The following is a 16,905-nucleotide window of genomic DNA, read 5'->3' on the forward strand; positions in this document are numbered from 1 at the left end:
TATGGTAGGAAATTCACCTAAAGATATGTCTGATAAAGCATGAAATGACATAAGTATCAGGTTAATCCTTCTGGCAATGTGGAAGATCATAAACCACCCACTGTCCATCAAGCAGGGACCCGCAGAATAAACTCTGGTCAAGGTGCACAACCAAATATGATGAAGCCATGGAAAGGGACACTATGAACTTCACACATGAAGTTCATCTGTTAAAAAAAAAGAGCATGCACTTGAAGAAGAGTACTTACAAAATATATTTCTTATGTATGTGCATATTTCAAACACATCACATATAAATATGTATTACTATACACATACATGCAGAAAAGTCTGTACATAAAGGTAGATGGAAGAACAGAGTGAAGAGACTAGGATGAAAGCACCACCTCTCTGAATAGGCCCTTTTTAATGTAGACTGTGGGAACACGTATCTGTTAGACATCAAAAATAAAACGGAACCAAACGGGAAAAGTGAACTAATGAGATTTCAAACTGATAACATAGTCACAACGATAAAATACTTCAAGTGAGCGCATCACTTTGGAGGACGAAGTACAAGGACCAAAAGAAATGCAAAAAAATCTCAATTGTGTAGTTTTTTTTCTAAAGACTTCCAAATGCTTCTAATGTTGGCACTGTTGTTTTGAAACTATTTTATGGATATTATAATAGATAGTAAATAATCAACCATGGACTACAGCGGAAGAGAAAAGAAACACAACTATAGAGTTCAAAAAGTAAATCTGAATTGGAGATATCAGTATTTGATATCTTCAACCAAATTCACAGGACAGGACAATGTGAGTATCAAAAAGTATAATAAGAGAAGAGCCTGGGATAGTCTGTATTATAAAATTCTATGAGTTCATAAGGATACTAAGAAAGAAGAGCAGGGAGAAAAAGAAAATAAGTATAAAACAAAAAAAAATTCATTTGGCACTTCTGCAAGTAACTGAGGGCCACTAAGACCTTACTATAAAAATTTGTCAATATAAAGACAGGCATTTATCCCTATATTTCCTCTACAAACTATTCCAAGATAACCAAATAGTTTTTATTAAATAAATGATTCCAGCTTTAAGAATGTGGAAGGAAGAGTTCCAGTCGTGGTTCAGTGGTTAATGAATCCGACTAGGAACCATGAGGTTGCGGGTTTGATCCCTGGCCTTGCTTAATGGGTTAAGGATCTGGCATTGCCGTGAGCTGTGGTGTAGGTTGCAGATCCGATCCCGCATTGCTATGGCTCTGGCGTAGGTCTGCAGCTATATTTCCGATTAGACCCTTAGGCTGGGAACCTCCATATGCCACAGGAGCCGTCCTAGAAATGGCAAAAAGACAAAAAAAAAAAAAAAAAAAAAAAAAAGGGAAGGAACGTTTAAATCAGAAAACTCATTTTTTGTATTCCCCATTGGATTAATTGATTCAGGGCACATTAATCAATGGATGAAAGCACTGGATAAAAGGTTAGCAGGCAACTTTATCAGGAAGAGTTTAGGTTATCACTAGCTATACCCAATAAGTGGCTGTAGCATCACTGAAAGCAAATAAACAGTGGGTGGCTCCTGATGTAATATGAAGCACAGAGCGACATCCAGGAAAAATACCTGCCCAAAAGACTGAGTTTTATTTAACCAAGCACTTTCAGCTAATTTTCATTTACAGGAAACAAAACATTTATGGACATAGTGAAACAGTTTTAATACATTAAAAGGAAGTTAAGGGACAAATCTAGAATGCAGGATTCTGTATATGCAAATTAGCACAGGGTTTGCAACAGATCAATGGGATGGAGGAAAAAAAGTGGGAGGACTACTATAAAGACTTCAGACATCTTTGTAAATATGATGTGTGGTCATTGTTTGTGTTACGATTCAAATCAACCCAGACAATTTTAAGAAAATAAGGAAATTTGAATTATGAATTAGCAGTTGATATAAGGAATCACTATTAATTTTATTAGGCATCGCAATGCATTGTAGTTAAGAAAGGGCCATATGACTAAAATCCATTTCCTGAGGTAGGAAAGGATAAATTTTATGATTTGGGGTTTGCTTTTAAAAAGAAAAGATAACATCAGAAACAAAGCAGTAATCATGGACCAAATGTTGAATATGGTTATACGAAATCTCTGCATATTCATTTTGTAGATGTTTGGAATTTCCAATAAGGAAAAGAAGAAAGAAAAAAATAAGCAAACAAAACAAAACTACTATCAAGAAGGACGAAGTAGAACCAAGTCTAAACCCAAAGGTAGGCTTACTTCTACCCCTCCAGCTACTCCCAGCCTGCTCCCTAGTATTTCAGTCCAGATCACATTTCCTAATGACTGCAGGACAGAGAAGACAGAATAGATGTACCTTTTGGAGATCCAGCAATTTAATCCATTAATAATTATTACCAGAGTAATGTTTTTATCCAGTTCATGATCTTTTGGCATGTCTTGATCATTCTTAACTATTATCTAAGTCTCTATCAAGTCTCTTGAGAATCTCACAAGTTAAATAATGAAAAAAAAAAAACAGAATTTTAAGTCAAATAGTGAAAAACATGAGATTTTCATTTTAGAGTTACCACACTGGAAATGCATAGAAGTGAGTCAAAGCTGGATTTCAGCGAGTAGAAGAGGGAAATTGGGTAGTAAGAAGTGAAAACAGAACACTTCCGCAAAACCTAAGGAGAGATGAAGCAATGGAAGAAATGAATGCCAATAGGAAGAATCTGACACGACACAGGTAATAAATGATGGAGGAAGATTCCAGAGGAGAATGATAGGTATATTCACAGAAAATAGAAGGGCTAGCCTTAAACAATAAAATACATTTCATCACTGACTTACATGGATTAAAAGAATAAGGATGGAAACAACTATCAATATATACAGATGGATGGGAGAGACAGAGATGATTCGGGAGATTCAAACTGATACAGTCTTTCTTTTACGTGGCGTTAGTAGCCTTATCTAAAGAGGGAAAGGTTAGTACAAGTGATGTGTGTAGGTGAGGAGACCAGCAAAGAAGAGGTTTCCTGGGAAACAGTTATGACAGCTGCTGAGAAGTGCAGAAAGCCATAAAAATACGATGGCACCAAACGGGGATATTACACTCCCCAGGAGAACGGGTTATAAGGAGAAAACCCATGGAAATGAATACACTAATTTAAGAAGCTACTGACAACTACCCATTTGCCAGGAGGGGGAGCATATTCCTCTTATATACATTAAAACTAGTTGTATTTCCTCCATAAATATGGGTAAAATATTAAATATGTACGGCTTGACTATAATAAGCAATTTAGTGACGGTAGGCTATTCTTTAAAAAGAATAAATGAAACAAAATATAACATGAGAAATAAATGTCTAGGTATTCAAATTTCGTTGTTCTCACCAATTCGAGTGATTTTATTATGCGAAAGTTCAAGCTTTTGGATGTTAGTGCAGCCATCCAAACCATGAAAAGAAGTCAGCTGATTTTTATTAAGAACAACAGCACAGAGATGTTCCAAATTTTCACAGCTGATAGTCTCAATACGGTTTTCCTAAAACAAAGAACAAATGCAATTAGTTTTATTTCAATGGCTCTTTAATGAAACATTTTAAGCTTGCAAAGAGAGGGAAGATGAGATATAGTCTCCAAATGAATATGTGAATGCCTAACTTTTAGGATAAGCATGTCCTCTACCTCGATGAAAATATTAAGTAACCAAATAAATAATCAAACTGATTTTGTATTCACTAATAATCTTTCAAAATAAAGAAAATGCAGAGGAGCATATAAAAATATTTCAGACAATCTAAATGAACATGAGTGAACATTTGGTCATAGCTGTTATAAAATTGTTATTTTTAAAACACCAAACCTGAAAAAAGTGGAAATTTTCTCGTTTCCCCTCTTCGGTTCCTTTTGCTACCTTTTCCCTCAAAGAATACCAGTATCATGAATTAGGTATATATCTCATGTAAAGATTTATACTTTTACTCAACACACATATCTCTGCAACACATAATATTGGTCTCAGTGTCAAGATCATAAGTCAAGGATGCAAGAGTAATTCTTTTAGGACCTCAGAAAGATAAACGGGCTTTTAAGAATCTTAAAGGTGTAGTCCCACAGCATCCCTCTCAAAAAGATCCTCTATCTAAAGGAGTAAACTTCGTAAGGAGCATAGGAAACTCACAAAGTTCGAAAAGAAAGTCATATTGGCGGAAGCACTGTCAGTTTGAACTGAAAAGAATATAATCCAAAAATAAAAAGAAAGCTCTAGCTACCCTCTCCCCAGTCTTCCGCAAGAAAGAAACAGATTGAGAAAAATTACCAGCTTTGAAACAGGGCACTTCTTATGGAAAAGAAAAGATGCCTTGAGAATGGAATTAAAAGCTTTGTGGGCAGACCCAAGAGTCACAGAGAACCATTCCCACGGAGCAGAACTAAGTCCTTATTAAGGAGCTGATTGTTGTTCTTAGCCATGGACCAGGGACTGCAATGAGCTTCTTGTTTTCTCCCATTTTTGAATGGGACTGACTCGTAATTCATCAAGTCATGTCTTACGTGTGTGGGTGTGAAGGGGGCAGGGAGGAGGAAGGAAGACAACTTTTCATTTAACCTCACAGATCTTTGAGTTGCAAGAACTTTCTCTGAACAGATCACCTCCACTTGGATCTGATTTAGATGACGAGAAGCTTCTGTGCTTCAAGTCTGAGTCTGATGCCATAAATTGATCAGACTCTGGGCTCTTTGGGACATGAGTGCCTTTTGCATGCAGTAAGGATGTGACTTATTAGAAGCCAGGGGTAGACTGTGGTAGAATGTTACTTCCCAATAAACCTCACAATCCAATATTCCCACATCCACACAGTAGGCTCCTATACGAACTGAAAGCTTAGCCAGTAGAACAGAAGTGAGCATGATACCAGCAAGATGCTTGATAAGCCCTTCATATTGAAGCTTATCTTTTTAGAACACTCCCTCTGTAAAGATGCCCAAGACAGCAGAAAGAGAGATTTAGCTTGAAATTCCAGCCTCCCAAGGCACCAGGCATGTAAGAGAAGGCATTTTGGACATTCCAGCCCCAGCTGCAAATTACACAAGAGACCCAGTCAATACAGTATGTAATGCCCACACAGGCCTAGCCTCAACTCATGGACAACAGAACCACGAACAAATAAAACGGTTGCTGGTTTTAATTTACTAGGTAATGTGGTCATTTGTTACACATCAAAAAGTAACAAGATAATATCATCTGCAGATAAAGATAAGTAATTCCCAGGTCATACGACCTAATCATCTTCCATGTATGGTTCTCACAAATTTTGGCCCTTGATCTTTTTAGACCCTGAGTTACAGGTTATTTTAGTAAATATTTCTTTAAAATTGTCTTTTCTTAAATGTACACATGACACAATTTTATATTTTATTATAAAATATTGAATAGATCAGAGGACACACCTGTGCATCAATGTACTTCAATTTTTTGCAGTTATTCAGGCCGTGCAAAGAAGTTAATCCACAGCGTTGAAGAGACAGACACTGAAGATTTGTACACTCTGCCAGTGTGGAGAGGCTACAACCTGGCAAATCTTGAAATGAAATTGTTGTAACCTAGAAAATTCAAGAATATTGGAGTGTATAACATTACCTAAGTATAACGAATATAAACTATACTAGCCTCGCAGAAACTTCACCTAAAAAAAGGAATGCTATATATGGAAACCCACATTGACTAACAACTCAGTTTCATTTAAGTTATCTGGCCATTTTGCCACTTTTGTTCTCTTCATAGAAAGGCAAAATAATGCAATCATTCATGAGTTCAAAAGTAATACGCATAGAAGGAATAATAATATAGTCATTTATTAGTTCACACCCTGTTTTTTGACCAAATTCACTTTCCTTGTTTTTCATGTTCATTGGCATTAGTTTCAGGATTGCACAGTGTAAATGTTGATGATTTGTGTGTGACAGTATCTTAGGACAGCTGGATAGTACGGAAGGCACAAGTCAAGGGCTAGATTTTACATCCAACCCGCCATGCTTCAATTCGAAGAGCTCAGCTATCTTCCAAAAGAGAAGCAAGTTTGAAAAGAGAAATTACAGGACCTTTAAGCAGAAACATGCAATAAAAATTGAACCATGCCATACAAAGAACATCCTATCGCAAGACTTCTGTATTAGAACGGTATGAACCATTCTTTCCTACTGAATAATGCCATATACTAAGAGCATATGGCATCTGTGGTATAACAAATCATAAACAGCTATTAGCAGACTTTTACGACACTTACTACTCAGATATTATTATAGACGTAAATCTTAATAAAGCTTTTCTCCAAAGGAACATTTCCCTTTTTAAGTCTTTTCAACTAAAGAAAATTCAGTATCAAAGAATGTATTCAACTTTAAGGTATGTATATTAAGGACTACCCTTACAGTAGTCTGACATACAAGAATATGTCAGAGAGAAATATTTTGAGATTACTGAAAAACAGCCCACTTATTCAACTCAAGAGCTCTTGCCTATGTAAAACTGGCACAGTAGTGATGTAATAACATGTTTGTCCTTCACACTGATTGAGTCCATGCATAGAACTAACTATTAAGCCAAATGACCCTACAGTAAGGATACTTTCATATTGCCACATCACAAATCCTAAAGCCAGGTTTCCTGGGTACTGAATAACAATTTTTTAAATGATTAGCTCTACAGAAATAGTCTAGTGTATGTCATCCTCAAAATAAATTCAGAAAATGTCTTATTGAGGAGCTTCTGCTGTGGCACAGTGGCTTAATGATCCAGGGCTGCAGCCCCTGCAGCACAGGTCGCAGCTGCAGCTCAGATTCAATCCCTGGCCAGGGAACTCCATAATGCCTTAGGTACAGCCGAAAAAGGGGAAAAAAACGTTCTATTGAAACTAAAAGCATTATTTCTTCAGAAAAAGCCAGAAAAAGTATAAAATTCTTAAGTGCAGTAACTCTTCTTCCTGTGAAACATTGCCTGAGCATTAAAGTTTTAGATTTACATATTTTTTAAGTGAATGGGAAGATCAAATGTTCATGGAGGCGAAAAGAAGGGACTAGTGGAGTTCCCGTGGTGGCACAGAAGAGACAAATACGACTAGGAACCATGAGGTTGCGAGTTCGATCCCTGGCCTCACTAAGCGGGTTAAGGATCCGGCATTGCTGTGGCTGTGGTGTAGGCTGGCAGCTGTAGCTGTGATTGGACCTGTAGCCTGGGAACCTCCATATGCCACAGGTGTGGCCCTAAAAAGACCAAAGACAAAAAAAAAAAAAAAAAAAAAAAAAAAAGAAAGAAAGGATTAGTCTACTTCTTGCTTTTAGTAGCAAAAGTAATAACTGATTTATTTACAATTTTGGGTGAATAAATTTTCTAGTTTCATAATTATTTTAGGAATTTCTCAATTATTCATAATCTAAAACAACTTCTGAAAAAAAATGTCTTTTTTATAATTTTCCAGAAAGAAAAATATTCCTCTACTTGTGTCAGGATAACTGTTGTATAATGCCCATTTAATCTGTGCACAAAAAGATACTATAAATTCTGTAATTAGAAACGGGCTCTATACTAAAAAACTGAACACACTATGTAGAATAGAGGACTTAAAAACTAAAAACTTACAGGTGCAGCTTTATAGTAACCAACGCTACTCGACCTTAAAATGTATACTCTCCTACCCCATTTAATAATATGATCCTTACAATCAACTATATAAACACAATTGAGTTCTAGTTATTATGATGTTGCAACCTCTCTAAATTTAATTATAGTGCAGGAGAGACAGCTGCTGCAGCATCCTTGTTAATGGTGTCCACTTTTGAATAGAAGGCATTTCATGGGACTTCCTCCCTCCTTTAATTGCACATTTGAAAATTTTCCTTATGATATGGAAATTTATTCTCTACCCCACTCTGGATTTTTCCAAACATACGAAATCAAATAAATTTTTACAGTAATCATTTTTGATGCACGCATGATAATTATTGCATAAATAAAACTGCTTTATGCTCTAAAAATTAAGGTCAATATAGCATTAGTACTCACGGGTGTTCATCACTGTATGGTCAGCCTGAAAAAGGGCAACCTGACATAACAGGCGGTCGCTAAACGCTTTTAAATAGCTGAATGAATAAATTATGCTGGCCCTATGACAAAACTATAATATTTATAGTAGTCATAGTGTTTTCCCTTATAAAAAGTAATATAAAATTAGTTGAAAATTAATATTTTCAAGTATCAGGACTTAAAAATGAACTATTCCACCTACAGAACCTATGACTCAGTCACTACATTTTGATAAAAGATCACAAATCAGTTTTCCATTTAATCACCTATATTTTACCAAATCCCTGACAGTTCTGGTATATAAAATGACCTATAAAATAGCTATGTCATTATTTAGAGAGTTCACTTTTAGTTACTCTTGAGTTAAACCCAAAGAGTGTCAGTCATCTATGGCAAACTGCAACCACAAAAAGCAATGAAAACAGTAACTGTTTGGCTTTGTGTTCAGGGCCACAATCTCAAATCTATCAAACCTGAAGCAATAATAATGTTTAAAAAATCAGCTGCAAGGAGAACGAATCTAAGGTATAATCAGTGGCTTAAATGAACAAGAATATAACTTCACGTAAGTCATGTACTATCACAACTCCAGCTAACTACAATTTGCCTTGAATGAAGTGAAACATTCTGATCTAAAAGCTAGTAAGCCCCTACAATGTTATCATCCATGCCATGTTATAAAGGCACAGTATCCTTTTTTTGTGGTTGTTATTTAAAGCAAGTTACTATTAGTAGCAAAATACCAAAAATAAAACAAAATTGAATTCATTAAAGCACTAAAACTAGGAAAAATAAAAATATGTGAGTTGTCAATAATCACTGCTCTTCGCACATTTCCTTTCAGGATGTGATCCAGAATTTTCAACTTTATAATTTTTTTGATGAAACAAACTATTAAGGAGCCCTCAAAACTCCATTTGCCTTTCTCTTCAGATGCTCGAGATCCACATTTGACAGTGACTATTATATATGTTAGGACCCCAAGGCCAGATTCTTAACATTGTATTTTAAAACTCAACAGTCTTATAAAGTAGGTATTGCTTTTCCCAGTTTATAGAAGACAAAAATGAGGCTCAGAAAGAAAAAGGTCAAGTACCTTGCACAAGGGGACACAGCCAGTAAACGGCAGAAATACAATTAGAAGACTAATCTTACTTGATACAGGGCTTGTTAGGACTTTATTAAATTACAATCAATTTTATATTAATTTCTTTTTTAACCAATACACCTTGTCTAAATTGTGAAGTTAATAATAATATGGAGATAAGATTAACATTCAGTTGGACTTATTTTTCCATCCATTTATCCATCTTTCTACTCATCCATCTCACAGTCCAGTAATAAAACCACTACTTGTCCGGCAATTCATAAAAAAGTATGGACAAGAGGCAGCCCTGGATCATGTCCTGAAGGCTCAAAGTGAGAGAGAAACATAAGAAGAATGGATTGATTAACTGGGTGAAATTCCCTAAGAGTAAACTTTTCTAAAAGTCCACTCCAGAAAGACTTAACAAAGATGGCACACAGGACAAAGACGTGAAGCTAAGAGATTAGAAAATCAATGTAGGAGAGTGAGTTCATGGGTTAGTAGCAGTGGTGAAAGATGATACTACAATAAACTATTAAACAGAATCATTATAAGATGGCTTTTATAACACCTCAGCATTTATATGGCACATTCACATGTATTTTTCATCTTTATACTGTATATTTGATGCTTCAAAGAAAAAAATTAAATGTTTGAGAAACAGTTGTTTGAGTAGTGGTCAGAGGATGATATGGCCTACATTGAACATTGCCACTCAAACTAGACTATGAACCAGTACCAGCAGCATCCCCATGGGCACTGTAAACATGCAGTTCATTGGGGCTGATCACCAGGCCTAATGAATCAGAATCAATATTTTAACAAACTCCCAGGGGATCTGCATACACATTGCAGCTTGCAAGGTCTCGCTCTAAGAAGTATAAGGAAAGGTAAATCCTCCTTTTATATAAATCGACAAGAGTTCCACAGAAGGAACAGAGTGGGCTGCAGAAACAGCAAGGAAGAGGTTCACACGTTTTAACGTCCTCGATGCTCTTCTCATTGGACAGGACAGAGACCCACAGCAAAAGAGAGGAACACTCCTGGTTTCTCTAACTTCTGAAACAAACACTATAGGCAAAAATCGGTGACTCACGCCTAGCCCAAATAGAGACTCACGAGGAAAATTAAATAACATTAAACAGTATCTAATGTCATCCATTTTAAAAGCCTGCAACATCATCTTAGGTAAAGTAGAAAAAGGATGATTCCAGAGATAACATCCAAAGAAAAAAATGTAACAGAAGAGCTACTAAGAGATTCTATATATAGCTCCACAGGTCTAATGGATATTAAAAATACATTGCCTAGGAAAAAGAATACACTGCCAAGTCGTTCTCGTTCCTTTAATGCCCTTTCACATACCAGAGATCTCTTAAATCCCACTGTCTTATTATCCTCTCATATAATACCCTGAAATCTTATAGGAAATATCAAGATGTGTAGTAATGTAGTAATGTAAACTAAATCTGTGTGTTTATTTAACGCCTTTTAATCCAACAAAGTCTGCTCCCTAAGGGCAAAGACAGGCGTGCGTTCCTGTCCCTTTAACCGAACAATAAACATGGATCAATCATGTTGGGCAGATGAATATTTATCGAGTGAATGAATCAAATTATGCAGACATGTTAATATGACTATTTCCTCTTCTACGCATCTGTCTATATCAAGAAGCTAAATAAACCTTATTGAATCATTCGAATTTCAGGACTTAATCATAAACTATAATCATCTGTCTATATCAAGAAACTAAATAAACCTTATTGAATCATTAGAATTTCAGGACTTAATCATAAACTATGTTAATCATAAGCCTTTCCACTATTTTGAAATATTCTTTCCTGTTTCCTATACATGTTAAGTTCCATCTTAATTTTAATTGAAACTATGTTTCCATAGACATAGAAAATTTTTCTCATTTGGTGACAACTACTTAAAGTTTCAGGCATATATTTACCACATATATTCAGCATGTGACTAAGTAATTCTGCTTCTATATAGAAAGTCTAGAGTCTTCCATGGTTGTAAGCCCTTCCTTCACAGCAAACTGAAGGGTTTACAGATTCAACCCAGGGAAAGCCACTTCATTCTGAAAGGAGCCACCAGGTGGTACTGTTGCCCAGGACGAAAGCAAACCAACTCCCAACTGAGTATCAAGCGAGGAGTTTCCTACTCTAATTCACCTCTACATTTCTACAGGCCTCCTCTTGGAAGCTTAATAATGGCTATAGGGCCCTTGAACACAGGTTTCAAGATATGAACCAAAGTGCTTCACAGTGAGCTGAGGGAGAAGATGCTCTGAATAATTTTAACTGAGATGTTTTAAATAAAACCACTCTCAAATAGAAGAAATACTTCATTGGCAAACTCCATTGATTTAGAGACAGAATTCTTAGATATAAAAAAGAAGCAGACTCACAGATATAGAGAGAAAACTGGTAGTTACCAGTGGGGTGAGGAAAAGGGGACAGGGCAACATAGGGACAGGCGAATAAGAAGTAAAATATATAAAAAATATTATGTGTAAAGTAAGCTACAAGGATATATTATGCAAGACAGGGAATATAACCAATATTTTATAACTGTAAATGGAGTAAACCCCTAAAAATTGAATCCCTGTATTATACACTTATAATGTACATACTGTACACCCACTATAATTAGCTATAATTTTTAAAATTAAATATGCCTTTTATTAAGATTTGTAAGAACCGATTAAAATTCAATATGAAAAAAAGTATTATAAAAATACCTGCTGTAAAGTATTCCAAGGGCCACAGCGAAGAATTTCTAGCGTATTCAAAGGGGGCATCGCACTGACTGGGCGTTTTACAAGCCTCTTTCTTCTCACAATTTTCTTTTGTTGATTTTGATTGAAAATTTCAAACCAAGGTTTAAATGATTTTATCCATGCTAGCCGCTTTTCTTCAAGAGAAGACAGAAGTGCTGACCCTGGAACAGAGCTGGTCACTGTATCTCTACATTTCACCCTATGGTCACAACATTCTTCTGGAATCTCTCTCATCTGAGACTTCAGTGAGTTCACTTCTTTAAAAACCAAAGAGTTTTTTCCATTAGCGCCTCCCAAATCTTCGCAAGGAGCATGTTTACCTAAAATATAATTTTGCTTGTTTATTTTGCCTTCTGCATTTATCATGGCGTCACTGATATTACAAACCAAGTCACCATTCAGAGCACTGCCTTTTGAGTCCTCCTCAGTTTTTTCAGGTTTTAAATCAATTTCTTTTTCTTGCAGTATTACAATTTCCCCTCTACCTTCAGACTTTTCTAATTTTAGTGGTAGTAGGTTTTCTTTCACTGAAACCACTGAAATCCCCTTCATGTTATTCTCTTCATACAGTTTTCCGTTCTGTTCTGATATCTTTTTTTCTACTTTTTGTATCTCATTCTGTTGATGATCACTGATTACTTTTGGGGCTTCATTGTTTTGTACGTCATTAACTTCTTGATTATATCCTAATACTATTATTTGGGTTTCTTGTCTCATAGTCTTATTTATGGCAGGTTTCATGACATCCTCTTCTTGGGCTTGAGACTTTAATTCTTGTAGCTGAAACTCTTCTTTCACACTTTCTTTTCGATCTGGGTTTTCCAATTGAGTTTTCTGGTTTGCATTTTCATAATCTCTTGCTTGCTTGACCAATTCTTCTGAACACTGTTTTCCTAGGTTTTCATTTTTTTCTTCCATTTTAAATTCTGCCAAACTTGTCTGGTGTGATCCAGACTCTTTTAATAGAACTTGTGTTGGTTCTTTCAATACAAGCTGGGCATCTACATTTTCTGTCTTATTTGATTCTTCAACGAGCCAAGGGGGAACATCTTCCCACTGCCTTGACTTTTCAACCCCTAGCCTTTTGTCTGCATCCTCTTTATTCCTTGATGCATCTTTGACAGGTAAGTGTTTGGCATTATGTTCTCCCTTCTTTAATGCTCTACTTATTATTAGTTGTTTTCTTGCATCTTCTCTTAATCTCAATTTTTCCTTGTTGAGTAGTTGCTCTCTTTCTTGTCTCAAGATATTCTTTTTTTCTTCATATTCTTTCTCTCTCCTTTTCCTTTCCTCTTGCTGCTGCTTTTTTATCTCTTCTTCTATCCTTCGTTTCTCCTCCAGTCTCTTTAGTTTTTCTTCTTCCATCTGTCGTATTTTTGCTTCCCTTTCCTTCCATTCTTGTGCTTTCCTTTTCTTACTTTCTATTTGTTCCTTTATGATTGGGCTATATTTTCTGTAGGCCACAAGTGCTTTATATTTAGCTTGAATTTTTACAGCTGCATTATGCTGCAGTTTTAACAAACGCATTTTTTCTTTTTCCTGTAGGTCTTTATATCTTGTTCTTTCTTCTTCCATTTGAATATGCAAGGTTCTAATAAACTCCTAAAATAAAGTAAGAAATAATAGCATAAAAATAGATGTGCAATGTTAACTAAAGTATGATCTAAAATATAGATTGAAAACAAATACTAAAACTGGAGTCATAATACAGCTACTATAAAATTCCCTTAGAGAAACTATAATTTATTTTCAAGATTATATTAACTTTTTAAATATTTAGGCACGTCTCTCAAGTCAGTAAGTTGATACTCTAATAATATACTAAACCACCCAGATACAAATTGAGAAATTCCTTGAAGAAACAAAGAACATGAAATCAGAACGACACAGAGAAAAAGCCAAAAAAGCCACAAGATAAAATCTGTGTAGGAAAAGAGTACTTCACAGTTTCTAAGATGGGAGTTCTGATAAGGGAGATTCCCAGGGCTAGTACTGATACTGCAGAAAGTGATAACTACTGTGTGACTTATGATACCAGGAAGATGAGGTAATACACCTCACACACATAAGCCTAGTGACACATTCTAACCTTTCTCAACTCCTAAGAGAGTTGATCAACATACACTGCATTAAGTGAGATAACCTGAAGGTAGGTGGGAAAATATCACTGTCACGGAAGCCCTAAAAAAAAAAAAAAAGGAAACAGATGAACAAAATTCAGCAAATATTGGAGAAAAACTAACACAAAGAAGGTGAAGCGATGAAAATACTTCAATAAGCAGAAGAAAGAACCAATTTCCGAGAAGAGAGCTATTTAAACTAAGTAAAAATTAGTTTCTTAAGAAAAAGTGTTTCAAAAAGAATAATCTCATATAAAAATGAAATGCAAGTGCTCCAATAAAACGATACGACTCATTCAAACAAAAAAAAAATCAAGATAAAATGGCTGAACAGCTGATACGCTAAAGAAAAACTTCAAAATGAGGTGTTTCCCAAAACAACATAAAATGACAAAACTATTAAATACGTGACAGAGAAGTTCAGGTGTAAAGAGGCTCAACATAGTAACCTCAACATACACTAAGAGGAGTTTTAAAATAAAGAACTGAGAAAAAAAATGAAGGGAAGAGAATAATAGAAAAATACGTTTTCTAAACAAACAAAAAGGCTCTAAGATAAAAAGCTGAGTTAACTCCCCTCCCCACAACACACACGCAAAACAGTATACTCATACAGATGCTGGCAATATTCCAGAACCTTAAGGAATGTAAGCTCTGTGAAGGCAAGGATTGTTTTCAGTTTTATTTACCACTGTACCTTGTGTACTTAAAGTGCCTGGTACACAGTAGAAAAGCAGCAAATATGTGTGGATGAAAGTGAGTGTAAAAAGTGTAAAAATCCTAAAGCCTCAAAAGAATGTAATGAATGAGTATCAAAACTGCTATCAAAGACAGCATGTGCAAAAATAAATAAATATGCAATGGAGTTATATCTTTATATTATTAAAACTAGAGAGTTCCCGTTGTTACTCAGTGGTTAGTGAACCTGACTAGTATCCTTGAGGATGCAGGTTCGATCCCTGGTCTCGCTCCTGGTTAAGGATGCAGCATTGCCGTGAGCTGTGGTGTAGGTCGAAGATGTGGCTCTGATCCTGAGTTGCTGTGGCTGTGGCATAGGCTGGCAGCTACAGCTCCAGTTCAACTTCTAGCCTGCGAACCTCCATGTGCAGGGAGTGTGGCCCTAAAAATAAATAAATAAATAAATAAATAAATTATGAAAACTAAATGGCAATAAACTTGGATTCTTTATCCAAGAAAACTAATCCTTCAGTTTTAAAAGCAAACTATTTTCAATTGTGTAACAATTGAGAACATTTGCTATACAAAATTACTTTTTGACAAGTATTTAGGTATATATTCTAGGAAGTGAAAACTGAATCCCAAAAGCAGGAGAAAGTGAGGATTTAGAGAACACTAATGATGAAAGAAATACTTAGCATGTAAATTTTTTTATTCTGTCTTCTTTCCATCATTTCACTTAAGGAGTCAGCTGTCATTTTACTGCTGACAGCTCTTAGGTAATGTGCCTTTTTCCCTGGCTGCTTTTAAGATTTTTCTCCCTTGTCTTGAATTTCAAAAGTTATAGTATTAAATTCCCAGGTGTGGTTTTCTCTGTATTGATTCTACTTGAGGATCTTTAATAACCTTCAAATGTTCAGATTGATTTTTTTAAAAAACAATCTGAAACGATTTCAACTACTATCTCCTTACCTACTGCTCCTGCCCCATTCTCCCCTCTCCTTCCAAGACTACTGTTATACACATTTTTTATCTTTTCATTATGCATCACATAATTCTTGTGCTCTTTTCTGCTTTTCCCATTTTCTTGTCCTCTCTGTGCTTAAATTCGGGTGTTTTCTATTGACTTCCCTTTGGCTTCACTAATGTTCTCAACTGCTATTAAATCTACCGTCAAACTTATCCACTGAATTTTTATTTTTATACATTGAACTGCTCAACTCTAGAATATATACTTGGCATTTCATTCTAGATTTTAACTTTCTTTTCATATCACCTGTTCAATTATTTTGCTATTGCATGAGAGTTACAGGTATTTTAATTTTTTAATTTCTAATTTTTAAAAAATTTTATTGATGAAAAGTTGATTTACGATGTTTGATAATCTCTATCATACAACAGTAATTCAGTTACACATATCCATTCTTTTTCAGAGTCTCTTCCCATATAGATTATCACAGAATCCTGGGTAGAGTTCCCTGTGCTTCAGCAGCTCCCCACTGGTCAGCCATTCTATATACCACAGTGTCCAAATGCCAATCCCCAACTCCCAAGTTAGAGGTATTTTGGTGGCTCTCTTAACTCCAACATGTGAATTACCTTCAAGTGAGCTACTATTGTCTTTTCTTTCTTGTCATTCATAATAAACCTGTGTCTTCAGATGCCTAACCAACTTTTAAAATTTAAAGATGAACAGTGTAAACCCATTTTTTTAGGAATGTGTTTATATAAATTGAAAAAAGATTTGAAAGAAATATGAAGATAGGTCATATGTTTAGCTAGGATACAGGATTATGGAAATTTTATCTCCTTTTAATAAAAGTACTTGATTTTATAGAAAAACTGTGGAGTAAATAAAAATTAAAACTTAATAAATATGTTTTCAGTATCATCTTAAATTTAAAGAAGTTATTTAACACATTCAATTAGTTGTGCTGAAGAAATTCAGTAACCTTGCATAACAATCCTCAATCTTAAATTAAATATTTAATAGCATGTTTCCTCAAACCTTAAATTTTACAATTATAATTTTATATAGACATTGAACCAGTTTATTTTCCTTTTCAGGACATCTTATTTCAGGGAGAATTTCTAATGACTGAGGAATTTTTCTGAGGTACCCCCATACTGTTTACCACAGTGGCTGTACCAATTT

General features: G+C 35.2%; 1 protein-coding gene across 7 annotated transcripts in view; it reads right to left on the reverse strand.

Moving 5' to 3' along the window:
* Nucleotides 1-16,905, reverse strand: part of LRRIQ1 (leucine rich repeats and IQ motif containing 1) — a 232,695-nt gene that overhangs the window by 156,998 nt on the left and 58,792 nt on the right. For all 7 annotated transcript variants that reach the window (XR_014845500.1, XM_021092795.2, XM_021092790.2 and 4 more), the window contains exons 8-10: nucleotides 11,914-13,554; nucleotides 5,443-5,595; nucleotides 3,385-3,535 (exon numbers count right to left, since the gene is read on the reverse strand). Coding sequence is in view for 6 of the 7 variants with exons in the window: in XM_021092795.2 (XP_020948454.2) it covers nucleotides 3,385-3,535; nucleotides 5,443-5,595; nucleotides 11,914-13,554 (1,945 nt within the window). In the remaining variant the exon portion in view is untranslated. The remainder of the gene's footprint in view (nucleotides 1-3,384; nucleotides 3,536-5,442; nucleotides 5,596-11,913; nucleotides 13,555-16,905) is intronic.

This window comes from Sus scrofa, chromosome 5 (assembly GCF_054392235.1).
Source record: "Sus scrofa isolate SSC_HxYL_T2T_F1_AM1 chromosome 5, Sscrofa_HxYL_maternal_Yorkshire_Landrace_v2.0, whole genome shotgun sequence".
NCBI lineage: Eukaryota > Metazoa > Chordata > Mammalia > Artiodactyla > Suidae > Sus > Sus scrofa.